The sequence below is a fragment of the Lycorma delicatula genome, chromosome 3 (assembly GCF_047948215.1).
Source record: "Lycorma delicatula isolate Av1 chromosome 3, ASM4794821v1, whole genome shotgun sequence".
Lineage (NCBI taxonomy): Eukaryota > Metazoa > Arthropoda > Insecta > Hemiptera > Fulgoridae > Lycorma > Lycorma delicatula.
The window spans coordinates 139,692,254-139,720,175 of NC_134457.1; the positions used below are offsets into that span (position 1 = coordinate 139,692,254).

The following is a 27,922-nucleotide window of genomic DNA, read 5'->3' on the forward strand; positions in this document are numbered from 1 at the left end:
TCCTGCTGATTCAAATATATAAATAGGTTTTCTCATCACCCATCATTATTTTGTGATACAATTAACTTGAAAGAAAGTTAGAATTTACATGCATGCAGGACACTTTTCAATTGGCCTAAAATGTGGTACTTGTCTAACTTGTGTGTTTGGCATCTTGAACATTGTATTTAGCGGCCAACAGTAATCTGCAAGTATTCTTGCACTCCACTGTTGTTTGTATCTATTTTCCATGACAGATTTGCTGATGGAAGCATTCCCTGTGCTGTCACTGGTGATGCCGGGATTATCTCAGTAGAAATCAAGGTGTGAATACAAGAAATGAATTTTTAGGGACATATTACACTCTGTATTTGTTTAACTATATTAATTCACTCTTAGTGTCATGGTAGTTGGAGATTTATGGTTTTCTAAAACATTTTGCACACCACTTAAATCTGAGATTTTTCATATTGAAATTTTTCTTTCAGATAATGAAATCCAAAATAGTTTTTATTCATACTTTAAAAATATTTTTGAAAAATCCTAATTTTATACCAAGTGGAGGTTAAAAATTTATTTCTGAGATTACTAGTGGGTGATGTACAATATTTTTCTGTCCAGATATAAGTGCTTCACGTTTTAGACATTCCTTCCTTATGTAATGATTTGTCTTGTCGCTTCATCCTATTCACACAAAGGCAACAAAATTTAGTGGAGCTGAGCTGCAAACCCATTAATAACACAATAACTTTTAAATGGCAGTATACAATCCAGTAGTAGTTATACTGAATTTTTTCTAATAGGATTTTCTTACTGTCATGTGTTTCTTTCATGTTAATTGAAAATGGTACAAAAGGAAAAGGAAATAGTACAGAAGGAAATTTGTTGCTATAGTGCAAAAGGGCAGCCTTTAAACTAGTCTTTGAAGAATTGTTGAACAGTAGTCCCCCATTCTGCAGCGTTATGTTCATGATGAAGTGCATTCATGACAACACAAATATTGTTCCAGTACACAAATTATTTTCCTTAGAATATAAATCTTGAAACTCTTTCTGATGATTATGAAAGAAACACTTGTCAGTATGAAGAATATTCTAGCCTTTCAGTCAAGATCCCAAAAGCTCAATTTCTTTCTTCAACAAGTTCAAATCCTTTTCAACATAACACCAAGGTTGTTTACACAAGTTGAACAGCAGATTTGAGGAGCCCAGTTTTTATCTTGATCCCAACTTTACATCAAAATATAGTTCATAACATTTTTAATTAATGGAAACAAACTTCATCATTGTTCTTTAAATGTCAAATCTTCCCACATACATGATAGATGTTATCTGGCTAATTTACTCACTTGACACATAACTGTAAATAAAAAAAAACATTGAAATCACTGTATGTGCTTTCACAGTGATCGTTTAAACAATAGCCTCTGTGTCGATTGTATAGAAGACTGCTCTGTACAAATATGTCAGAACTTAGAATAAATAAACCATTATGTATATACAGCAATTGCCTTCATGTGTTATGTTTATATCATTGTTAAGCTGTTTTTCTAATGTTCCTGGAAAAAAATCTGGATGCATTGCCCAAAACAATTTGTAAATTCATCATTAATATGAATATAACTGGTTGGCTCATCATCTTTGTTATCTGAACTAAGAAACGGAAAGATTAAAAATAAATAAAAAATTACTAATCTCATTCATACTGGTGGTTCCACAATATCTGAGATATATCTGGTAGTAGAGTAATAATTAAAAATAAAAATTAAAAGTGTTTTTCTGATTAAAATAAAACTTTTTATCAGTTTTTTTTTTCTAACATTAGAATTGTCCTTATCCTTATGAAAATGTTCTTACTGTATTGTTTTATTGGTTTTGCCGGATTCTTTTAACACTACTTTAATTTTAATGTAAATATACGAGGTGATTCAAAACTATATGGCAATCTCTCAGGAACTGATTCTACAGCTAAAAATAGGAAAAAAGTACAAATAAACAAAGGCTTGAAAACGCTTTGTTAGTGAATTACAGCTAGCAAAAGATATCGCCCGGTTTATGCTTCTCCCGGTGAAAACTACCAAAGATTCTGGGAAGTCTCCATTAGTTTTGAAGATATCTAACGTAGAACACAAAAATTGGAGGTAAAATATAACGTTTGTCGGTTAACATAAGAAAATTTTGTTAAATGGTTAATTAAGTTGATTTTTTTTTTCAATTAGAAATGTAGAAAATTTAATTCTGAAAAGATTTGTCAGTTACTTAAGAAAAAATTGAATACAGGATATTGAAATTTAACTTTTTTAAAAAACAAAACAGGCTGAATTCTGAAAAATATTTTAACAGTATAAAATAACCACTTCTATTCTTAGATTGGAAACAGCTTTTAACATAAAATGTAATTTATCTTTGAAAACGTTAAACATTTTTAATGGGAAAATGACATTAAAAATTAGTGATGGTGTTATTAATTACCTTCACAGTTGCTCGAAGTGGCCTCATTTTTGTTCAATACATGATTTTGCTCGATGTATCTATTTTTTTCTAGCCCATCTCATAACATTAGGAGTATTCTTAATAGTTTCTGCAGCTTCTACTTTGTGATTCCTTGGTTCCTCTTGTGTGTTAATCTGTTTTTAATAAACAGTTGACTTCATCCAACCCCATAGAAAAAAGTCTAATGGCATGAGGTCGACAGATCATGGTGGCCATTTCACTGGTTCATTTTGATCAATCCATTGTCTACTGTATGTATTGTTTAATGATCCTTTACATTATTAGAAAACTGAGGAGGTGCATGAACCACATATCTAACCTGTTTTCATAAGAAATATCTTCCAAAAGGGTGGTCAGGTTTATTTCCAAAACGTTTTACACTTCTCCTGTAAGCCTCCTTGGTAAGAAAAATAAACCAATCAAATTATCACCTAGAACACCAAATCATACATTAATTGGAAATGTCTTGTTATAGTCTCATATGGGTTTCATCCACCCAAATATGGGTGTTAAGAAAATTTATTATTATTCCATTTCTTGTGAATCATGATTCATCAGTTACCAGAATACGATGAAGGAAATTGCAATTTCATACCCATTTTCTACTGAACCATTGGTAGAATATCTGCCGTTTATGAGTATTATGATCTTGCAGTAATAAATCTTGTACCCGTGTTATATGGAACAGATATAACTGTGCCTCATGAAGTGCCTGTCATACACTTAATTGTGAAATATTTAAATGCTGTGATACTTTGGTATAAAACTCCTGGTTTCTTTAAGTTGTCTGTTGCGATCAGGTGCTGTTCGATGTGAATAAGTATCAAAATATTCTTGAACTGCAGCCAAACCATTCTTGTTTACTTTTCCATAAATTAATATCATGTCTTTATATTCTTCAAATGGATACATATTTGTATTGTGTCCCATTACATATTAAAGAAAATTTCACTAAATTTTATAAAAACTGTTTTCTGAATTGTTCACAATATCAGAGATATCTTAATACAGTATAAAAATCACCATCAAGATTATTCAAACACTGTTTCTTAAAGTTAATTGTTGATCAGCTGATGTTGCCAACTTATGAAAATAAATTCATTTTGATAAAAGAGTACTAAATGAACAGCTGTTATTTCCAACCTATGGGCAAAATTAGTTACGTCATTCTTTTTTTCACAGTTCAGTCTATTTTGTTTTTTAATAAGTTAAATTTCAATATCCTGTATTAAATTTTTTCTTTAATAATTTACATGAATCTTTTCAGAATTAAATTTTCTACGGTTTTAATTTAAAAAAAAAAATACAACTTAATTCACCATTTAACAAAGTTTTCTTACGTTAAACCAAAAAACATGTTATTTTTATTTCCAGTTTTGTATTTTATTTCAGATATTTTTAAAACTAATGGAGTTACAGTTCTGGGATTCATTTTTTTTTTAATAGTATCAGGTCAAAAACCATAAGAAAGGACTAAATTCACCCCTTAATTTACATTCCCAGAATTTCAGGAAGCCCAAATTTCCCTAGGGGAACCAAAATCCAAGTGAAATCTTTCGCTAACTGTAACTTGCTAATGAAGCATTTTCAGGCCTATGTTTATATTAATATATAAAATACAAATTATATATGTATAATATGAAATATAAATCATCAAAATATAGTAATTAGTAAGTTAATCTTTACCATATTAATTTTCAATAATTGATTTTTGCAGGCTCCTGCATCTTCAGTTTGTATTGAATTATATAACTATATTAAAACATTTTATTTTGTAATTTGTCAAGATTATTTTCTGTTTTAAGAATTTTGAAATTTATTATGAACTTGTATGTAAATTCTGCTGTCCAGTACTGGAATGATGTAACATTTAAAGCATACTGTTTTTTTTTTTGTTCTACTGTCATTATTGCTAATAGTTAGATTATATATTTATTATGTTTTTAATTAAATCATCATCTTCAAAGCAATTTTTTCAATATTCTCTGGTAGAAATGCTAATTGATTGTTTACTCAGAAGGAACAGATGTGTTATTGTTTAAATTTGATAAAAATTAAGAAACTTGTTGAGAGATTAAGCTATTTCTAGTTTGAAGAGCCTCACTAAAACACACGTAGAAATGAGTTAATTTAAAATCAGTATCTTTTATACAGGTATCTTTATATTCCACTAATGCAAGCAGAAAGAGCATGGGGGTACGCAATGCAGTTACGTCAAGAAGCAAATACAGAACCAAGAAAACGATTTCATTTATGTTCTCGACTTCGTAAAGCTACCTTGTATGCTGATCAGTTACAGAAATTATGTGAGGTAATCTATTTTATATATAGCTTTCAATTGTATTTTTTCTATATTTAATTTTATAAAATCAAGTAATCTGTAGTTAAAATTTACTATTGCTAAATAGTTTTATTTGTTATAGTCTAGTAAATGTGATGCTCGTACAAAATTGGAAGCTCAAGCTTATGTTGCATGGATATATGGATCTTTATATTTTGAATTAAAGAAGTGGAAACCAGCCATGGAAAATCTAGAAAAAGCTTTGTAAGTAAATAGGTAATAATTACTAAGTTATGCGAGAATAAGTTATAAGAAATATAAAAATAAAAAATAAAAACATATATATAGTGTTTGTGTTTGTTAAGTATATATATAATATATATATATATATATATATAGAATAAAATAATTCTGTTGTAACACATTTTTCTTTGCAAATAAAACTATATCTTCCACTACTTTCAGTCTCCATCTCATATACATATTACATTAGTGAGGATCAAACAGAACTTCATGTTCATAACTTATGCACACACACATATACACACACATATATATAGGTTGTTTCTCATAGAAACTTACTACAGCACATGTTCTGGTGAAAATAATAAAAAACTTTTCTATAAATATTAGTCTAGAACTGCTCTGTTTTCAAGTTACGACTAGCAAAAAATTTAACCTGAATTTCAGCTCTTTTAATAAAAAGAAGCCCTTTTGTAATTTGAGCTGGAAAATAAGATAAAACAGGTCCCAGAACAGTAACTCCAGTAGTTTTTAAGATATCAGATGTAAAACAAAATTCATTGTCAAAAAACAAGTTTTTTTTAGGTTTATAGTACTACAGCTTTGTTAAATGACTAATATATGCAGAAGATTTAGTAAAAAAGCTTGTAGAGATATTAATTCTGAGAAAATTAATGTAAATACAGCTAATAAAAGGTAAATAAACACTTTTAAAAATCAGTTTTTTTATTGAAGCAAAACAGACAAAAAATTATATTATTCTTTCTCTGCTTAATAAAATTTTTTTTACAAACAAAAACGCTAACTACTGAAAATAATTTTAAAAGAAATACAAAATTTATAAAACAATATTTTAGTTGTGCATATTCAATAATTTATATAGGTAAAACAAAATAATTACATAAAAAATAAAATTGAAATGTATGTTATTATAGAAATATTTTAAGAAGTTTTATTGAATAGGTTGGCCATAACAGATTTTCAATAATAAAAATTATGTACTTTGTTTGAATCTGTTGTCATAAGTTATCATACAGATAAAGAAAATGTTATATTGTAGTGTAAAAATGCAATTCCAATTTTAGGAATATGTCAATATAATTTTTGTTTATGGATTTTGTAATGGAAATTCTAAAGCTTCTCGTGTGAATATCAGGGAGAGATTTCCTGAAGGTAGGTTCCAAATACATACATTTTACATTTACGAAATACAATACGTTTTCTTTGGTGTATCAGCATTTACGAACGAAAGGGTCATTTCCAATCTGTTCATTTTCTGTTGAACGCTAAGTAAAAGCATCATGTTAATGATGAACATCATGTGATCCAGCATAATACAGGCTCTAGTACAAAGCAAATTTCATGTCACACTTTTTTATCAAGAAACAAAGTGGTGCATCCTGTGGAAAGAAAACCTTTTTATCCTTTTCACCTGCAGAAGGTTCAAAATTTGTGGCCAATAAATTACTCTCAGTGGTTAAACTTCTGTCATTGGCTTCTAAACAACGCTGGTAATATAAATTCAATTTTATTTACTGATGAAGCCACTTTTACAAGAAACGGAGTCTTCAGTTCTAAAAATAGTTATTTGTGGAGCAAAGACAATCCACTTGGTTTTGTGAGAAAACTAGTGTGCACCATAGATTTAATGTTAGTGTTTGGTGTGGCATTACTTATGACAAAATTCTGGGAGCATTTTTTTTTCAATAAAAACCTTATGGGAGATGCATACGTTAATTTCTTGAAAAATAATTTGCCGGCTCTTTTGTAGGATTTACCTTTACAAATTAAATTGCAAATGATTTTCCAGCATAATGATGTAATGGCACATTTTTCTTTAGTACTTATAAATCACTTTAATTATTCATTAAAAATAAAATGCTGTTGAATTTATACAAAAACCACAAGAAATAATTTAAGTCTGGCAGATCCTGTGTGTTGTGAAGGAGGGAATTTGAACAATTACTGTAACTGAGGTTTGCCCATTTATAATTTCATGTATTTTATTTAATGTGTTGCCATGTTAAGAATGTGTATTAGGTACAGAAAGAATAATATGATTTTTTGTATGTTTTGCTTCAATAACAAAACATTTTTAAGTTTTTATTTTCTTTTTATTGGCAGTATTTACATTAATTTTCTCAGAATTAAATTCTCTACAAGTTTTGTTACTATATCTTCTGCATTTATTAGTATTTTAACAAAACTAAAAGAAACTTCTTCTCAACACAGAATTTTGTGTTTTACATCAAGATATCTTAGAAACTACAGGAGTTGCAGTTCTGGGACTTGTTTTATCCTACTTCCCAACTCAAATTACATAAGAAACCACCAACTTTATCTCATAATTTGGGTCCCAAATATTACAGTAGGGCTTCTTTTTATTAGAAGAGCTGAAATCCAGTTGAAATCTTTCGCTAGCCGTACCTCGAAAACAAAGCATTTCCAGACTAATGTTTATATGAACTTTTTCATTATTCTCATCAGCAGAACATATGCTGAAAGTTTCTCCACTCTGCATATATAAATTTATATATGCGTTTAGTTTTCAATCTTGATTCTCAATAATAAACTTTTAGTGAAGGGAGTATTAGCAATAATATTAATTAGAGGCAAATAATTTGAGCCAGAACATTATTGCTGATGAAGCTGTTTAGATTGTATAAATAGAATGAGCTGCCAGTTCACAGAATGCTGTAAACTGCTGCTGAAAACTTACTTATGTTAAGACGTCTACAAGATGATTATTTAGATTTAGAATTCATTGTAGAGTAGTAAAAACTAACAATATGAGGAGAAATAATAATCGCAGCTTTTTAAAATGTTTTCTATTTTAAAAAAATTATATGAAAGAATTGAAACTAGGAAAATTTATAGTACAGAACATAATAAGTTATTTTGGAAGATAATACCAAAAAAATATACAGAAAATTAAAAAGAAATTCTCCAGGGCATGATTAATAAAATGAAAATCTTTGTATAATTATACTTATAAAGATCTTTGTATTGTCTATAAAATTAATACAGTCACGACATTTCAGATAAAAGAAAGAATGTTTAGCAGGTATGAATAAAAAAACTCTTAATTTTGGATAATGTTCCATATCATCCCTAAGATTTTTACAGAGGAGTAGTGAAAAAATTACAGTAAAAAAATTGTACCTATTCAATCTGGCTGCACGTTTTACAGAATTAAAAGCAACAGATTTATAAAAATATTGTAATAGTTTATTTTTTTATTTTATTAATTTTTTTTTACTTGTTTTTCTTCTGATTTTTTTTACAATAAAAAAATGATAAATACAGTAATTTATTATAAAAATTATTAGATTAATTCATAGTTTATTATGTTGCTTAAAATTAGATTTTTTTAAATTAAATAAAATTTTTACTGAATTTTAATATTGTGAGTTTTTATGGTTATTAGACTCTAAAAATTAAGGTCATACATGAATTAATAATGCATTCAATTTCATGAACATTTTGTAGTTATGTAGAATATTTATAAAAATATGTTGTCAGCTTACTACTCTTCATTGGGACACAAAATAAATTGTTCATTTTTTTAAATATGCTGTTATTTGGTGTTTCAGTAATTAATTATGGACTTGTTCTGCGTTAATCCAAATTAGTGAGGTTTTTATTATATTATGGCAGTCATATATTTTAACCCACCGGGTTGGTCTAGTGGTGAATGCATCTTCCTAAATCAGCTGATTTGGAAGTCGAGAGTTCCAGCATTTAACAACTTAGCTGCCAGTCTCGCGCCGACGCGAGATGCCTACCGACCAACTTTTATGAACCAGTACGGCATCGGCATCGCGCGAAGTACCATGCTAACGTGTCAGCACTGCGCTTGAACGTTCTAACTTCGTTGGCGAACTATTGGTTTTTAGTTATCTTTTATAATTTTTTTTTATTGCGCCTGCAATATGAGTACGAGAAAGGGTCCGCCACGTGCCAAAAAACAAAGGTTGGTCGAACCGGATTACGTGCAAGATAGTGATATTGAAGAGGAATTATTTGAAAATTGTGACGAAGTTGATGACTATCAGCCGGGTAGTGATTCTGAGGAGTATTCGTCAGACGAAGACCGTAATCATGAAAAACTTGCATTTTAACAAAATCGACGCTTTTTCCGGTGTGGTCAACGGACATGAACCAATTAATTATTTTGATTTCTTTTTCGACCAAGAATTACTTTCTATGATTTGTATGGAAACAAATGCTCAAGCTGAAAGAGTAAAATCAGTAAATGAATCTGTAAAGGGCAGAATAAAAGACTGGAAAGAGCTAAGTATCCCAGAATTGAAAATTTTTCTTGGTTTACTGCTTCATATGGGTACAGGCAGGATCAACTTCTTGCATTTTACCCCTGCGAGAGGAAAACCCTTAGATGGAATTTGAAAATTGCGATTCACACGCTACAACTCCTTTTTATAAACTTATAAAATCTGTAACCAATACTCAGGTCAAAGAAAGATGACCTTATACGACTATCGTTTAAACATAATAAATGCTTTGCTGCCAGTAAAATCAGAACCAGAAGTAGGCGCCTCATCAAGATCAGTCGGGTCATTACGTTCGTAAAATTACCGAGACGAATGCAGGAGGCAGGATACAGCGAAAAATGTGTCGTCAGTGTCACAAGAACAAAAAACGCACAGACACATCCTACCAATGTGCAACCTGTGTTGAAAAGCCTGGACTTTGTCCAGAGTGCTTTGATACATACCACATCAAACAATTTATTAGAATAAGTCAGCTAATTTTACTTTTTTACGAGTTTCATTTAAATTTAAAATGATTTTGGAAGATTGTTGATTAATAAATAATTATTGTTTTGAATATGATTACAAAAATATAAATAATAAACGATTTTATGTGAATTAAAGTCTGTAAAATCATGATCTCGCACCGGGGCGAGACCCGGCACTGATAGAGAGAATTCCTTTCGCAGTGCCGGTGCGTGATATTTTTGATTTCTTATTTTTTTATTTTAATTACCTTATATATGCAAATGGTACTTAATTAATAACATTTGAATCCTTTTTAAACAAATAAACAACAAAAAAGAAAGTTGGCTTCTGACTGACTCCCATGTTCAAGACATTGGCAGTGAAGCTGTTAAGTCCTAGTAGTCAGTTATTTTTACATGGATTTGAATACTAGCTTATGGATACTAGTATTCTTTGGTGGTTGGGTTTCAATTAACCACACATCTCAGGAATGATCAAACTGAGACTGTACAAGACTACACTTCATTTACACTCATACATATCATCCTCTGAAGTATTATCTGAATAGTAGTTACCAGAGGCTAAACAGGAAAAAGAAGTCATATATTGTTGTTGATATTACATTTGGGGCCATTTTTGCTAGTGATGTTCTAAAAATTTTGTAATAGTTTCCTTAACTTCCATTAGACTTCTTACTGATGTATACTTTCCTTTTCATGTTTAATTTCTTTGAAGACCTCCAAAAATCCAGTTCAACTTCTAGAAACATGTTCATGTTTTGCCAATCCATTTAGCACTCTGCTTCTATAGACAGTCTTACAAGTTAATTTTCTATAAATTTTTAACTGATAAACTGAGCCCACATAATAATAATTATATAATGCTTTGATCTGCTTGTAGAATTTCTATTTTCAGATGGTTCATTTAGTCTTGGACAAAAACATGCAAAAATAATTTTATTTGTAATCTTTTTTCTATTTTCAAAAAATAAATTCATTGTGTTACCAATTCACTAGTAATATGAAAAAGAAATTTAAAAAAAAATATTTAGCTGCCTTCAGAGTATTTTGCTTTTAATCCAGTAAAATGGAGTTACACTTTACCTCAAATTACTGAACACTTAATATTTAGTGTACTCACATTTACTGTACTTCTATTTGATAGTGTGTTTGCTGAGCCAACTTACATTTAGAATTGCCAGAATTAAAAATCATACTTTATGAATTATCTTGGCTCATTCTTATGTCACTAGAACAGATCAATCAAATTTTAGTGTCATGTATAATTTATTTTATTTATATCTGATACAATAGGACAGGGGTAATTAGGGGTTTTTGACTTGTTTTGTTTAGTCACATAAGATTCTGGGGAGTCTCAATGACTCCATTATGTTTATGCAGTGTTAGTAGGTGGCAAAAGTGAGTGGGATGCTACCATGAACAATAAACTTCACCCAATTAAAAACACAGTTTCATCGTGGAGCTTCTCATGCAGAAATAACCGTAGAAGAGGTTATTATCTGTCATTTGTGAATAGGGGACACTAGGCTCACTCGTGGATATCTGATGACTCAAACAGACGCACCAATTTGTTCTTGCTGCGACTGCCGACTGACAGTGTACCACTTCCTTACGGATTGTATTTGTTATGTGGCATTGCATTGCAAGTTTAAACCAGGCACTACTATGCAAACAATTCTTGGGAAGAGTGAAGAGTTATTATCCTCTGTTTTACAATTTCTTAGAGTCGTCCATTTATATTCAAATATATAAATTACTGCAGTGTGTTCCAAATATTCATGCAATTTGCTATAATGCAAATTGCGATTTTTTTTTTTTTTTTTTTTTTTTATAGATATATAATGTAATATATCTTTGTGTTATTTTGCTTTTAACATACATGGCTTTTTACTTTGAAGATGTATTTCTGCAAGTCTGGGTTTTTGGTTTTTAATTCATTTTTAACTGTAGTTTTTGTAGAACAAATATCATACCTGGGCAATGATAACAAGGAAGTATTTTTTGCCTTGAAAAAACCAAAAAAAAAAACCGTATTCTTTACTATAAAAATACAGTTAGTAACAAGAAGTTACTAACAGGTGTAGTTAGATTTTACAATTTTTGACTCCCTCCCAAGTTTTATAGACAACAATCTAGGATTAATCCTTGCAAAGGATGTATTATTAGAGAAATTATTTTTCTACAGTTATATATTAACTTAGTTATGGGAAAAAACATATAAGAATTTTTTTCTTTTTTGTACTTTTAAAATTAACCTAGTTGTGGGAAAAAAACCTGTAAAAAATTATTTGTTTTTGTAAAAATAGTAGCTCTGTTGGGGTGTTTAGTAAAAAAAGCATTTTTTTTTCTTAAAAAAAAAATTACCTGTTTTTCTAATGTTATTAATTTCTAAATTTATAAATGTGTGTAATTAAACATCACAAAAATGTATATGTTCTTTTTATAAAACTATGTTTGACCTTCAAAATAATGATGTTTACTGAACTACCAGTATGTGTTATTATATTTATATGAAATTGCTGTAAAAGCATTTTAAATTATTTAATATATATAGTATGACATACATAAAATGTTTATACAATTCTTAGATATGTATTAAGTATTAGCTCTGAAGAAATTATTAAACTTAATAATTTAGTATAAAGCTGTTTTTTCTTTATGCAATTTAATAAATAATATATAAGTAGAATATTTTCTTCATAACACTGTCAGTTTTGAACTATATTGTAAAGTAAAAAAAAATACAAATTGTAAGAAAGTAATTTCTCTAAATTTTTTGTTTCAAGTGATTTTCTTTGATACTTAGTTATAGGGTTAATTCCAAAGGCCAAGAATTATAAACACTGTCATAGAGAGAGGTTAAAATTTTTATTATAAAAAGTAACTACCCTTATAATCTTATATATCTATTTTAACTATTGCAGTCATTGCATTCTGAAGATATTTAATTTTACATTTTAGGGTTGTCTATGAAAAGTTATGTGGTGCATTGCCAGAAGAAGACCAGCTTATGTACAGGCAGCGTTGTGATGAGTTGGACCCTAGCCTTCGATTTTGTACATACAATATTCGTGATGAAGGTGGTGACACTGCTATTGAAGATCTTATTTCTTTACGAGGACAAGCCCATGGTGATCTGCTGGATAATCTTGATGTATGATTAATTATCAATACTATTTTATGTTTATTTGATATTTTTTTGTTTACTTTTTTAAATTCATTTCTTATTATTACTTGCTTTTCTTTAACTCACAGTGTTTTTTTTTCATGTTTGTCCTCAAATCTGGCATCCTTAATTTAACATACTTTCTGACATTGCCTATTGATGAAATTTTGCACAATCAGGTGACAATACAGTATTCCACCATTACTTTTGCAAACATCTCTTCTGTACAGGGGTAAATTAAGGAGATTAAGGGTGCAGATGTAAAAATTGCAAAACGGCCATGTGGGGGTTTTTTGGGTCACAGATGACAAATTCGATAGCCGTTTGACATAAAAAAATTACAAAAACTTGGTACAGTAGTTTTTGTGGTTTCGAATTTGAACATTTCATCATCATATATATATATATATATATTATATATATATTATATATATATACACATACACACACCCACCCATACACACATACAGAATGTATTTTGGTGGGCAGTATCTTGAGACACAGCTCCTTAATTAATCATTTAATTAAGTAAATAATTTGTATAGTAAATGTTTGGTTGAAAATTTGTTTGATATTTTATAAATATATTAGGAAATTTCAATATACGATGTTATCCTTTGAAATTTAAATTAACTTACTAATTAAACTCATACAAAGTATGATAATAATTTGATTAAAGTATGACTAAAAAGTATAAAATTTTGAAAACTTTTTGTAATATTATTTTAAACATTTTTTGAGTGAAATATTTTACAAAAAAAAATAGATTGAAGTAAAATTTTCAATGAGTTTTTAAAAATAAATATAATTAAATAAAGCCGAATAAAAATAAGGTGATATCTTTAGAGAATTAATAAATGTAATTAAGAACAAGCTGTGTAATGCATTCGGAATAGGATCTAGGTTTTTCAAAGTATTTCCAGATTATTAATTAGTAATTGTGAAAATGTTTTTTACATATAATAAATTAAAAAAATACATATTGGTTTAGAAAGAACTCGCAGGAACAGATAGATTAATATATGTTTTGGTGGATATTCAAATTAAAATATATTCTATAAAATGGCTTATGGAGTGGCCAGAATTTAGTTATGCTGAAATGGAGATTGAAATAAGACAAGAGAATACTGTGAAAAAGAAATAGAATGTAGATAAATTAAAATAAAATAATTATGTAAATTTAAGTATTCTCAGGTTACAGGAATAGATGAATTACTTTAAAACTAAGTTTATCTAAGTTAAAATAATAAGAATAAATTTATCTATTAAAATTGTTACCTTACTTGATACAGAATTATTTTTTTTTGCCAATATACCATGGACATGTGAATTTTATGAGTCATTTAAACTTTCGCTTAGTTAAACATGGCAATGGTTTCACAAATCGCTTTCACATTATATGTTAATTTTCAGAATATGACTGGAATTTTTTTCCACTGTTTTAAGAAGTGCTCTGAATGAGGGCCCTACTTTTGTTCAGTAAACAAACTGTATATGAGCAGCAGATTTGATGTGTACTGAGAAGTGAGTTTTCCAGATAGTAGAGATGGTGTTCTTTGATGGTTGGGTTTCAATTAACCACATATCTCAGTGTACAAGACTACACTTAATTTACATTCATACATATTATCCTCTGAAGTAATACCTTACAGTGGTTCCAAAGGCTAAACAGAAAAGAAAAGAAAGGATGTGTGGTGGAATATCCATAATCAAGTAATGAGGCAATATTTATAATAACATAGTTAATTTTTCTTTTACCTAATAAACATTTACAGATATGTGTGTAATAGATTAAAAAATCTTTAATCCAAAAATATTTCAATCAATTATTATTATGGAGTGCACATTATAGAATTTTATGAAACTACTATGTCTATTGATGAAGAAAGAAACTTTTTTTTAAATTTGTTAAAATTAATAATTTAAAAAAAATGAATTTATGGTGATAATAAATAAGCAAAGATACCAATAATTAATCATTTAAAGAATAAGTTTATTTTATTGTGACTGGTGTAGTGTTCATAGGATTAGGTTTTATCTGCTCATGTGGTTTAATGAACTAATAGTTCAGTAAAATTGGTATAATTTTATTCATAAACTGTGTTTCATAAACTAATGAAATAAAAAAGTTTTGGGTAAGATTGAGATAGGGAACTAAAAAATAATTTACATCTTGTTTGTTCTTTACTTTTATTTCTAGCTCTGTAGAATTTTATCAAAGAATAATTAATTGTTAATAATAATTACCATTTTTATCACATACTAGATACCATCTTTCAGATTAATTGTATTTATTATCAGAAATCAAAAAAAAAATTAGATTTTATTTAGGAAAATAAATAAAATTCATATATATATATTAAGCAAGAGTTAAGTTTTCAAGACCCATGTTATTTTTATTTGTTGCTTAAAACTGTTTTTAATTCAGGATTTAAAGTAATAAGTCATCTTTGTACTATTTTTCTTAGCTTTTAATCTCAAATTTACATATACTTAATTTCTTTTTAGTATCAATTTATTAAGTTATAATTATTTATGCAAATAATAATTTTATTATTAGTTATATAATTTTTATGTTTAATCCTAATTTATCTTGTTAATATCATTGTAATGTTTGTTATAATTTTCATATTTGTAGTGTAATATGTTATTTGCTTAAAATTTTTTCATTAAAAATCTTTTCTGATCTTTATACTTTATATCTGTTGTCTATTGCTACTTGTTCACTTGTCAGAGTTGAACGACTAATTGACAACTGACCAATATAAAAAATGTTTCCTTCTGATAATGTAACTCTTGCAAATGCTTTTTTATTTTTTTTATATGAGGTTGATTTAGATTGCTTTGTGTTTATTTTGTTTATATTTCTATCTCTATTTTTCATTTCTTTCTTTTTTATTAATTGCGTCTTAATTATGATGCAGAGCTTAATGGCACAGACTAGAGAACGACGTAGTGAAGTGTTAAGTGAAGCACAGTGGAGAGGACGTAATTTCCCAGTACGGCCAGAACGTGTTCGTTTGTTTTTGTTAGCTGAAAGAGATCTGGAAAATGCACAAGGAAAAACAGATATTGAGCATCTTGAACGTCACCTCATGGATTGTAAAGATGCCATTGCAGCATTGAAAGAAGAAATGAAGAGTGAACCAGTAAGTTATTTTAATAATCTAAAAGAATCATACCAGATAAATGCTTTAGTTGAAGCAAATTTTTTTGTTCTCATTTTTAAATCTTTGCATGTGGCAAGTCAGTGACCAATTTTTCTCTTGATACATTATCAACATATATATAATTTTTAACAATTTATTGTTCCCAACCTCCATGTATTGTCACCTAAAATATTGTTTTAAAATTGGTGTTATTCTATTTGAAAAATTAATGCTTTTTAACTTTTAAAGTAGTATCTTATGTGGAATTAGTGTACAGTTTGAAAAATATTACATGATAAAATTTTGTTTGAAACTTAAATTTTCATAAATAAAATGATTTATAATAGAATGAAAATTTGTATCTTAATATAAAATTTTACAGTATTTCTTATTTTTTCTTTCTCATCTTTTATGACTGCTTAGGATCACTTTAGTCAAACCATTATCTAATTTTCGCGCAAAGGGACTGTTTGGGCCTTGCCATCCTCCCATTACTTTTTCATATGTTCCAATTTCTGTGTCCTTTCTTGTGTTTAAAAATGTTCGTGTTGTGAGTGTAAAGTGAGTGTATTTGACCTTGATCTTTTCGTTTAATTTTATCTTGTCTGTGGTGTCTTCTGATGTATAGCCAATTTACTTCAGATCCCTCTCTTCTTTCTCTAATCCATGTGCATCCTGTCTTAGTGTTTTTCGAGTTGAGATTGTATTGTACCAACTGTTTTAAAAGTCTTGAATCTTTCATCCTCATGATGTGTCCAAAGAATCCTAGTCTCTTATACATGGTATCAGTGATGGGTTCTAACTCTTTATGGGCACGACCTACCACTGCCCATCTTTCTGGTACTTTTTGTTGATGGAGGTTCTTCCATTTCTTCTTTCAGTTTTCAGGAGTCTGTTGGTCTTTGATTGTTCATTCAGGTGGAAGAGTTTTTCTGCTCCATATGTAGCTTCTGGTTTTATAACTGTTGTATTATCTTATTTTTGCATTTTATGGATAGAAACCTTTTAGTGTAGCTGTAACAGATTAATTTTTATGCTTTAGCTAATTTGTTTTTTCTCATTTGGATTGAGATTAGGTTGTTTATTATTATTTCTCTGAGGTATTTAAATTGGGTTACTAATTTTTACTTTATTACCATTTATGTTTACTTATTTTAATTGTGTTGGTTTTGGGGGCATAATTTTTGTCTTCTCAAATGTTATTTTGAAATCAGAAGTTCTAATATCTGTGTTTTAGCTTCGTCGATGTCATTTACTAGCAGTGCCAAGTCATTGGCAAAACCAAGGCAGTTTGTTTTTATTTTTGGGGACGTATTTTGAGCCATTGCCTCATTACCATTTTCAGAGCGCAGTGTAGCAATGAGAGTCCATCATCTTGATGCAGTACTGTTTTGATCTCAAGTGTTTTTGAGAGTACACCTCCGAATTTCACTTTTGACTTAGTGTTTATGAGGGTCATTTTATCATTGTAGTTCAAGGTGTATTAGAATTTTTAGTAGGGATTCTTTGTGATTGCAATCATATGCTTTCTTGAAGTCTACAATGTTATCACCATGTCTGCTTTTTCTGTTCTAGTCCATTATTAGCTTGAGACTCATGATCTAGTCTGGACAAGTTTCCCTGGGCCTGAAACCTCCCTGGTATTCCCTTAGTTCTTTCTTGAGTTGTAAACTGATGGTGTTGAGAAAGAACGATTTTTGAAAAATTTTATATGTTGTGTCTAGGAATGAGATTCTTCTGAAGTTGCTAAGGTCTGATTTGTCTGCTTTTTTGTGTAACTGGTGGATGAGGCTGTTGTGTCCAGTATTCTCATAGATAGTAGTTCTTTGATCCAAATGTTGACGAAGGGAAATTTTTGCTGGTCTTCCTGCATGTTTCCAGATCTCTACAAAGGTCTGATTTCCTACTGCTTTGTAATTCTTCATCTCAACCAGTGCTTGGTAAACTTCTTTTATTGTAGGAGGGTTGATATTTTCCCGTGGTATTGTTATTGATATGCTGATATCGAAGTTTAGGAGTTCTGTTAATTCTTCACAATTTAGGAGTTTATTAAAATTTAGCTAGGAATTCCACGTTGTCTTTATTGTCATAGGCCAGATTATGATTTTCATCCTTCATTAGTTGGGTTGGGGGAGTCGTATTTTTGGAGTTATTTTTTGAAGGTTTTGTAATAGTCTCTCAACTACATTTTGTTGAATTCTTTTGTTGATTTCAGTGTGTTTTTATGGTGCTTTCTTTTTAAAGGTTGTCTTTTCTTGTTTTACTAGATTTTGGAAGGATGTTCCTGGTTTTTGCAATAATAGACATGCTTGATTTCTCTTCTCTACTGTTTTGTCACATTTGCTTTTCCACCTTTGCAATTTGTTGACTAGTCCTTCCAGTTTATTCATGATTATTTTTTTGGTTGGTTTTGTTGCTTACTTTTTGCGAGTGAATTTAATTTTAATTTTGGCTTTGTAGGGATCTAAGCCTGTGTCTACTCCTTGGAGGACTTTTACGTTGTTAGATCACTTTGTGGTGGTGTTACCAGGTTTTGAGTTTTAAGAGGAAACACATATTATAAGAGGAAATCTGAAAAACTCAAAACCTGGTAACACCACCAATTTCCTCTTATAATATGTGAATTTCAAGATTAGGTTTTGGTTTCTGCAGAAATCTATGAGTTTCTGTTCATTTTCATTTGTTCTATTTTGGGTGGGCCATTTTCTAATGATATCGCAGTATCTTTCTCTGTCTAGTTAAGTATTGAAGTCTCCGATTAGTTGTTTAACATGATTTTTGGGGATATTATTTATGGTTTGTTCAGGTAGGACCCAGAACATTTTTGTTTCTTTATGATCTTTTGGAGATTTGTTTTTATTATTAGGTAACCTGCGCATTTATTATGCTATAAATTTTATTATATGCTTTTAGGTGAGTGTTGAGATTCTTGAGGGTTGTGACTTGAATTCTTTTATGCAGTTGATTATTTTGAGGCTGTCCAAAAAGCCTTTTCCAAACTGGGGACAACTTTTCATCATTCTCTTCCCAGGTGTACGTTTGGTTTGCCTATATCCTTAAGATTCCATGGCATTCTGGTCAGTGGTTCTTATCTCCTGCAGTCCTGTGATTAGAATTTTGTGTTGATCCATTAGGTCAGTCTGCTTGAGTGAGTTTACATTGTGTGTGTGTGTTTTGCTTCAGTATGACTCTTTGGATTTTGTATTGTTCTTGTTTGTGTGTGCAGTGTTAGGGCATTCCAATGCTTCTGATCACATGCTATCTGTTTACGCCGTTTGCGTAAAGTCGTTTTATCCCAATGAATTCAAGGTTATGGTGTTAGCTTATTTCTATCACGCATTATTTTCATTGCTGTTTAATCTTAATGTATATATATATATATTGGGAGTGTTTTTTATTCTCAACCAATTTCAATATTGTCATAGTTCCTAGAAGTCTGTGGCAAGAAGACCTAGTGGTCTGCTTGCTTGTAAATTATTTTTGTTATGTCTGTCGACTTTCTTAGTGTGACTAGGTCTTCTCTATCTCGTACAGTTGCAAGTTCAGATATGACACTCTCTCTCTCTCTCTCTCTCTCTCACACACACACACACACACACACACACACTCACACACACAACCTTTGTGCTAATATTTCCATCGCATTCATACTCGCATACCCGTTGCGGTATTTCTCTGTTGAAATTATCTCTAGTTCTACCAGTCAGTGGTTCATTATTTCACCGATCTCTATGTTTTGTTTTTGCCTCGTTTCTTTGTCAAGTTTAATCTTCAAATTCTGTATATTACGTCTATGCTGAAAGTGTTTCAATTACTACAAACTGCCAGTTCTATCGACGCCGAATCTTCTCTAGTTGCTGATTACATTTTCATCGATGCAGAATCCCTCCGAACTCATTGCTACATTTTTGAGACACCACATCCTGCTCAATCTCTAAACCACATCCCACCCCCGTATTCCTGGTACACCACTGCAGACTACGCCCAGGATTACTGTATGTATTCATTCACGAGTTCGTCTCTTACTAATATTTGTGTGCTACAGGCAAGTTCAATTTTCATTATTTATTACGTTAAACAGTTATTTTATCATTAAAAATTTGTGGAACATTCAGTTCATCGTACCTTATGCATTTTCAATTTCAAGTTTAGTATAAAAACCATTTATTCACTTAAGTACAGTCCCAACATGTGATTTATATCAGGTTGTGTCATCGTTCAGCTGCAACCTATTTTTACGTGCTTAATTAATTTCAATTTGTTTTTATTGTAATTAACTCTATAATTTATTCTTGTAACTTGTTGATCGCCGAGATTAATTCTTTTCTATTCATGAACTGTATTCATAATACTTCTCTTAAATTAACCTAAAGCAAATTACTCCTGATGTACAGTTATGTTTTAGGACTTCTTTGTAATTTTTTATTTTCAAGAAAGCTTACTAGTTAAGGAACCCTATTTATATGTTTATTTATTTCAATTTAATTATTGTAATTTGCTCTTTTTATATTATAATATTATTGTGGCCTTTTTTCTACATTAAACTAGAATTACATGTTTGAATTATTTAATGCTAAGTTTGTTGTTCATAAATCAGGAAAGGACAGTGCCAATTAAGATTTATTGTAATTTATTTTTCTAAGTTAATGACATTTGGTCATTGCTAATTTTTCAATATTACAGCATTTGTCAGTAATGCAATAGTTTTCCAGCCATACTATGTTTCATTGATGTTTTGTTTTTCTAAGTATATTTTTTGTAAATCTCATTTAATATTATTATTACTGATATGCTGATATTTCTTATGTAAAATTAAGTTATGTTTATTTCCTAATTTCATTTAATTTAAGGTTATGTTTTAACATAAGTTCAGTTGTTTTTCTCATTAACGTCCAATTTCTTTTGGCAAATACGAGCTGTGTTTTTTGTTAACTTTACCCAAAACTACCTTCTAAGTGGCAGCCCACCATATCCACGTACTGCCTTCTCTGAACTCTGGTGTTGCTTGGTTCAGCCAGTGGAATATTCCTTAAAAGGCATTTCATGGTCGACTGTGAAGGAGTTACCTGTGGTGGGACTAGGTCCCAAGTTATAACTAGATGTGATTTAGTGAAGTGATAGTGAAACTTGATGATAGATGAAGTTTGTTTAGATTTCATTCACGGGAAAAATTTCTACTATTTGATCGAGATATATCCAGGTGCACCTTGTGGGGGCTTGATCTGACTTTTCTTAAAAGTTTTATTTTGGAGAAAAGTCTGATCCCAAACATTACACCCATTTTGTGTTTTAATATATTAATTTATTTCAAAGTATTTATATGAGGCTAGGAAACTTTGTTTGAGTATGCCTTGACAACCGTGGATGTATGCTTTTATTCACTTTGTATCACAGAAAATGTTACATTCATTAGTTAATGCTCACTCTACTGTTTGGTTGATAAGTGACTGCCTTAGTTTCACACTTTGTCTTTTATGTTCATGTTACTGAGCATGTGCTTAGTAAAAAATGAGGATGTGCTCTAAAATCAAGAATATATGCTTTAAAGTACATCAGGCAGTGTTACATATATTAAACATACAGAAGTACTGCATTCAGAATGATCCCATTGGTTAAAAGACAAAACTCTTTGACTTGTATAAATTTTTGTTATGAATACATTTTTAAAAATGAAAATGTAAGTATTTTCTAATTCAGAAAGTACACCTGAAACAGAAAATGCATGAATTTTGATCTGAGCATGTACTTAACAAACATAGTTTTTTACAAGAATTTCTGCTCGACAAGTGTAGCCAAATTAGTACACAATTCTATACACATATTCCTTCAGCACTTCAACTTTTTCATGAAGAAAATTACCTTAAAGCCTAACTTAACCTCATTCAAGCTTCTACAAAATGTAAACTGAAATTTTTTTTTTGTATTCAGTCACTTTACTGGTTTGATGCAGCTCTCCAAGATTCCCTATCTAGTGCTAGTCGTTTCATTTCGGTATATTCCCTACATCCCACATTCCTAACAATTTGTTTTACATATTCTAAACGTTGCCTGCCTACACAATTTTTTCCTTCTTCCTGACCCTCTAATATAAAGCAACTATTCCAGGATGCCTTAATATCTGGTCTGTAAGTCCGTCTCTTTTAACTATATTTTTCCAAATGCTTCTTTCTTCATCAATTTGCCGCCTCTTCATTTGTCATCAACACCTCTTCATTTGTCACTTTATCCAGCCATCTGATTTTTAACATTCTCCTATAGCACCACATTTCAAAAGCTTCTAATCTTTTTTTCTCAGGTACTCCGATCGTCCAAGTTTCACTTCCATATAAAGCAACGACATGTACTTTCAAAAATCTTTTCCTAACATTTAAATTAATTTTTGATATGAACAAATTACATTTCTGACTGAAAGCTTGTTTCGCCTGTGCTGTTCGACATTTTATATCGCTCCTGCTTCGTCCATCTTTAGTAATTCTTCTTCCCAAATAACAAAATTCTTCTACCTCCATAATATTTTCTCTTCCTATTTTCACATTCAGTGGTCCATCTTTATTATTTCTACTACAATTCATTACTTTCAGTTTGTTCTTGTTTATTTTCATGTGGTATTTCTTGCGTAGGACTTCATCCATGCCGTTCATTGTTTCTTCTAAATCCTTTTTACTCTCAGCTAGAATTACTATATCTTCAGCAAATTGTAGCATCTTTATCTTTTCACCTTGTACTGTTACTCCAGATCTAAATAGTTCTTTAGCATCATTAATTGCTAGTTCTGTGTAAAGATTAAAAAGTAACGGGGATAGGGAACATCCTTGTCAGACTTCCATTCTTGTTACGGCTTCTTTCTTATGTTCTTTCATTATTACTGTTGCTGTTTGGTTCCTGTAAATGTTAGCAATCGTTCTTCTATCTCTGTATTTGAACCCTAATTTTTTTTAAATGTTGAACATTTTATTCCAGTCTAAGTTATCAAATGCCTTTTCTAGGTCTATAAATGCCAAGTATGTTGGTTTGTTTTTATCTAATCTTCCTTCTAATATTAATCTGAGGCCTAAAATTGCTTCCCTTGTCACTGTACTTTTTCTGAAACCAAATTAGTTTTCTCCTAACACTTCTTCCACTCTCCTCTCAATTCTTCTGTACAGAATTCTAGTTAAGATTTTTGATGCATGGCTAGTTAAACTAATTGTTCTGTATTCTTCACATTTATTTGCTCCTGCTTTCTTTGGTATCATGACTATAATATTCTTTTTGAAGTCTGACAGAACTTCCCATTTTTTCATAAATATTGCACACCAGTTTGTATAATCTATCAGTCGCTTCCTCACCTGCACTGCGCAATAATTCTACAGGTATTACGTCTATTCCAGGAGCCTTCCTGCCTTTCAAATCTTTTAATGCTCTCTTAAATTCGCATCTCAGTATTGTTGTATCTCATCCTCTTCGACTTCCTCTTCTTCCTCTATAACACCATTTTCCTCTTGCAATGTCCTCCTCAAAACTCTTTACCTCCTCTTCATCAAGCTTCTCTAAATTCCACCGATTTATCTGACACCTTTTCTTCAGATTTTTAAACCCCAATCTACCCTTCATTATCTAAATTATGGTCGCTATCAATATCTGCTTCAGGGTAAGTTTTGCAGTCAACGAGTTGATTTCTAAATCTTTTTTTAACCATGATATAACCTATCTGATATCTTGCAGTATTGCCTAGTTTTTTCCATGTGTATTTTCTTCTATTATGATTCTTAAACTGGGTGTTGGCAATTACTAAATTATACTTAAATTGCAACACTATAAGTCAGTCCCCTCTTTCATTCCTTTTGCCCAGCCCGTATTCACCCACTATATTTCCTTCTTTGCCTTTTCCAATGCTTGCATTCCAATCTTCAACTATTATTAAATTTTCATCTCCTTTTATGTGTTTAATTACTTCGTCAATTTCTTTGTATGCATACTCTACCTCATCGTCATCATGGGCGCTTGTAGGCATATAGACGTTAACAATCGTTGTCGGTTTAGGTTTCAATTTTATCCTTATTACAATGATTCTATTACTATACATTTTAAATTACTCTACTCTCTTCCCTATCTTCTTGTTCATTACAAAACCTACTCCTGCCTGTCCATTACTTGAAGTGAGTTAATTATTCTAAAATCACCTGACCAAAAGTCGTTTTGCTCTTCCCACTGAATTCGCTAATTCCTACTACATCTACATTTATCCTATCCATTTCCTTCTTTAAATTTTCTAACCTACTAACCTTTTTTAGACTTGTAACATTCCATGCCCCGACTTGTAGAATGTCATTTTTTAATTTTCTGGTGACCCCTTCCTTAGTAGTCCCCACCCAAAAATCCAAACGGGGGACTAGTTTACCTCTGGAATATTTTACCAAGGAAGGCGAGGCGCGCCTTCCTTATTTTCATATAGCAATGATGGAGGCCATCATTGCTATATGAAAATGCAGAGAGCTAAATTTCCTGGGAAAAAAGCAGCTTAGTTTTCCATTGCTTTCAGCTGCGCAGTACTCAGAGGACTGAGTGATGTTGATATGGCCGTTTAAGTCGTCCTGACCTATGCCCTTAACAACTACTGAAAGAGCTACTGCTCTCTTTCAGGAATCATTCCTTAGTCTGGCTCTCAACAGATACTTCTCTGATGTGGTTTTACCTTCGGTCCAGTTACTCTGGATTTAACATTGTTAAGTGTGTGATTAAAGTCTTTGTTATTGTTATTAACAGGGTACTAAAGGCAAGACATCAACCACTTCTCTGCAATATCTTTTATCATATTTAACCTACATCCGTCTCAGTCGAACAGTTCAAAGAAACTTACTTATGATAGAATCAGCAAAATCTTGTATGTCTGAAAATACTGAGGTATGTAAATTTAATTTAATTTTCCTTTTATTTTTATATGTAATTCAAATATGTTGTTAAAAATAAAAAGATAAATTCAGAGAAGTTGGTTTAGAAATAAAAACTACCTATGCGACAAAGACATAAAAAGTCAATGTACCAACATCATTAGAGTTTCCCTTTTTCTGTAATACAAATAATGTTAAAATGGTCAGAATGTGATAAACATAAGATAAATTGATTTTTACAAATAATAGGTTTTAATGAAAATTACTGTTGCTTTGTACTAGACTTCCATGAAAAAAATTAAAAACTTCAGTTTATTAAGAGTAGTTTCACTGTATGCTATTGGCATTTATTATTAGCTAATGCCTTTTATAATGCAACAAAAAATAATATTAGATTTTAATCATATTATGTTCAAACCACTGACAAGAATGATCATAATTGCATTTTACTTATTTATCAGTTGTAGAAAAACCCTAATTTTTTGCAATCTGTTACCAAAAAACATGTGGAAAAAAATAATTTCAGTAAAACAGCCCATATAAAACAAAATTGTTTGGCTGCTTGATGTCATTGTATACTATTAGTTATCAGTAACAGGAATTTAATTTGTTATATTATCTCTTGGATGAAATGTACATTGTTGATTAAGGATAGAATCAAAGACTAAAAAGGACAGTTTTTGTTGTGTGTATGGCTACAGATTGTTTCTTTATCTTTTCACTTGACAGTGTTACTAGCAAAGATGGTGATTCCTGAACAGAAAGCCTTCTATGTTTTACATTTCGCTAAATGTGATTCTGTAGTTACAGTTTAACATATGTTCTGTAGAAAGTCTAATTGTGATCCTTGAAGTGACAATAACATTCGTTGATGGCATAATCAGTTTGAAACAACCAGATATCTGTTAAAGGGAAGATTACAGGAAGATCAAGGCTATCTGAAGAAATTGTTGAACATGTCATTGTTTTCTGCATTTCCTAAAAAAATTGTTTGGAAGGACAGCTGCAAACTAACAATGCTGGTAATGACAGCGTGGAAAGTTTTAAGTAATTGCTTGCTTATACATTTATAACTGTTACAGGCTTTCTTAATTGTACTGTGTTTAGTGATAAGTCAACCTTTCATCTTAATTGAAAAATTAACACATAATGTCATATCTGGAGTCAGAAAATTCCCATTAACCTTTACATTGTGAAAGACGACTCATATTGAACACTTGTAGCGAAAAACTGTAACAGTTACTCTTTCACTTTATTTGTGATTCATTATTGTATGATATTTTAAGTAGATGTAAAACCCGATATTCTTTTTTGTACACTTTGTAGTTTAGTAAGTGTGATGTATGAACTTGGTGTAAGGACATAGTTTAGTAACTATACTTTAGTATAAGTGTGATGTATGAAATTGAATCAGTAAGTTGTAAAACAAATCCTATGAAAAAAAGAATCTGATATAGTTTGGCTGTCATCCCCTTTGAGTAGTCCTTTGTGCAGTAATACACCAGTTTTACTAATGAAATGTTTTGTTACAGTTATTACCCATACTGGATCAGTAAAAAATAAAATAAATAAAAAATATAATATTCAAATTTGTTCTATGTTTTATAATAAATTGTTTGTAGTCAGACATTTCCTCATCACCAATTTTTAAATGGTCTATCCCACACGTAATTAGAGTTAATAAAAAATTAATTTTTATAATCTTTCTCTGAAAACAGTATTTACTACTGCTAAGGCCAGATTTGATAATATTATGCAAAACACCTACATGTTGACAGTATTCCTGTTTGTAGATATTAAAAATGGAATGTACACTGCACGTGATTTTTTAAAAAGCATTTGTTTAAAAAAAATAAATTCTAAAACTAGTCACATATAAAACCTTGTTAATTACTGTAAAATTATGACCCTATTTGATTTATTTAATAATCATTACTTGGGTAAGGGCAATCCATTTGAAGTGACTCAAGGGTGGTTGCTTGACCAATTCAAAAAAAACTAAAACTTACCGACTTGTTTCCAACTTGTCTCAGGACTGTAATACTTTTTTAAATTTTTTATTTAAGCAGTTTACCTGTGGTGGCCATTTTGTTATGGTGTGGACAACTATCAGTGTGATTATAAGGGTTTATGGAAAAAATCATAACTAAAAAAACTGTTGGTCCCAGAAGGATGAAACAAAAAGCATTTTATTCATATTTTCTCAAGATAAAAGATTGATCCAGTAGTTTATTTATCTATCTCTCTTCTTTTTATGAGAAAATTACCAATAAAGTTGAACATGAAAAGCAGTGAAATTTCACTTTTGGTAATTTTTTTCAAGAGGCAGGGATGGCATACACAGTTTGAATTTTTTTTATATGTAGGTTTATATTAGTAGTTTTACCATAAGTAATATTAATGGTGATATAAAATTTGTATGAATTTTTGAAAACTAATTTTTTTTTAACTCAAATTTTGGCTTCAAATAACTCTGATGGGGCTGATGATAAAAATCTCAAATTTTCACAACTTGCAATGTTTTTGTAGATGTTTATGGAAAATAAAGTTTCTTGTGTATTGTACTAATAAAAAAGTTACAATCTCTCAAAAATCATGAAAAACCTGTTAAAAGCAATACCATTTTACTCACTAAATAAATGCTCCAAGAGGGTTTCTTGTCTTCTTAGCACTTTAATATTTTTATACTTATTACTATATCAAAATAAACTTGTTTGAACCATTCAGCTGCAGTGTTCATGTTATAACAGGCGCTTGAAGTCATTTCCAGTCGTCAGGAAAATTCATGTTGCAACACGGTCATTTATGCTTGTTGCATAAATAAGTGTTTATTTAATGATTAAGATTTACTTAATAATATTATATTTTTAAATTTTAAAATCAGTTAAATTTTTACAATATTTGCAAGTAATTTCACATAAAACAATGGAAGAGCAATGTTCAAAGGAATTTATGTGAATGAAGAGTGTCATAAAACAGTGAA

At 30.1% G+C, this 27,922-nt stretch overlaps 1 protein-coding gene across 1 annotated transcript in view; it reads left to right on the forward strand.

Moving 5' to 3' along the window:
- The window catches only part of Srp68 (signal recognition particle 68), a 56,693-nt gene that overhangs the window by 12,403 nt on the left and 16,368 nt on the right, over window positions 1-27,922 (forward strand). The window contains exons 4-8 of the mRNA XM_075360666.1: window positions 4,626-4,782; window positions 4,895-5,016; window positions 12,716-12,908; window positions 15,845-16,069; window positions 24,815-24,952. Coding sequence (XP_075216781.1) covers window positions 4,626-4,782; window positions 4,895-5,016; window positions 12,716-12,908; window positions 15,845-16,069; window positions 24,815-24,952 — 835 coding nt within the window. The remainder of the gene's footprint in view (window positions 1-4,625; window positions 4,783-4,894; window positions 5,017-12,715; window positions 12,909-15,844; window positions 16,070-24,814; window positions 24,953-27,922) is intronic.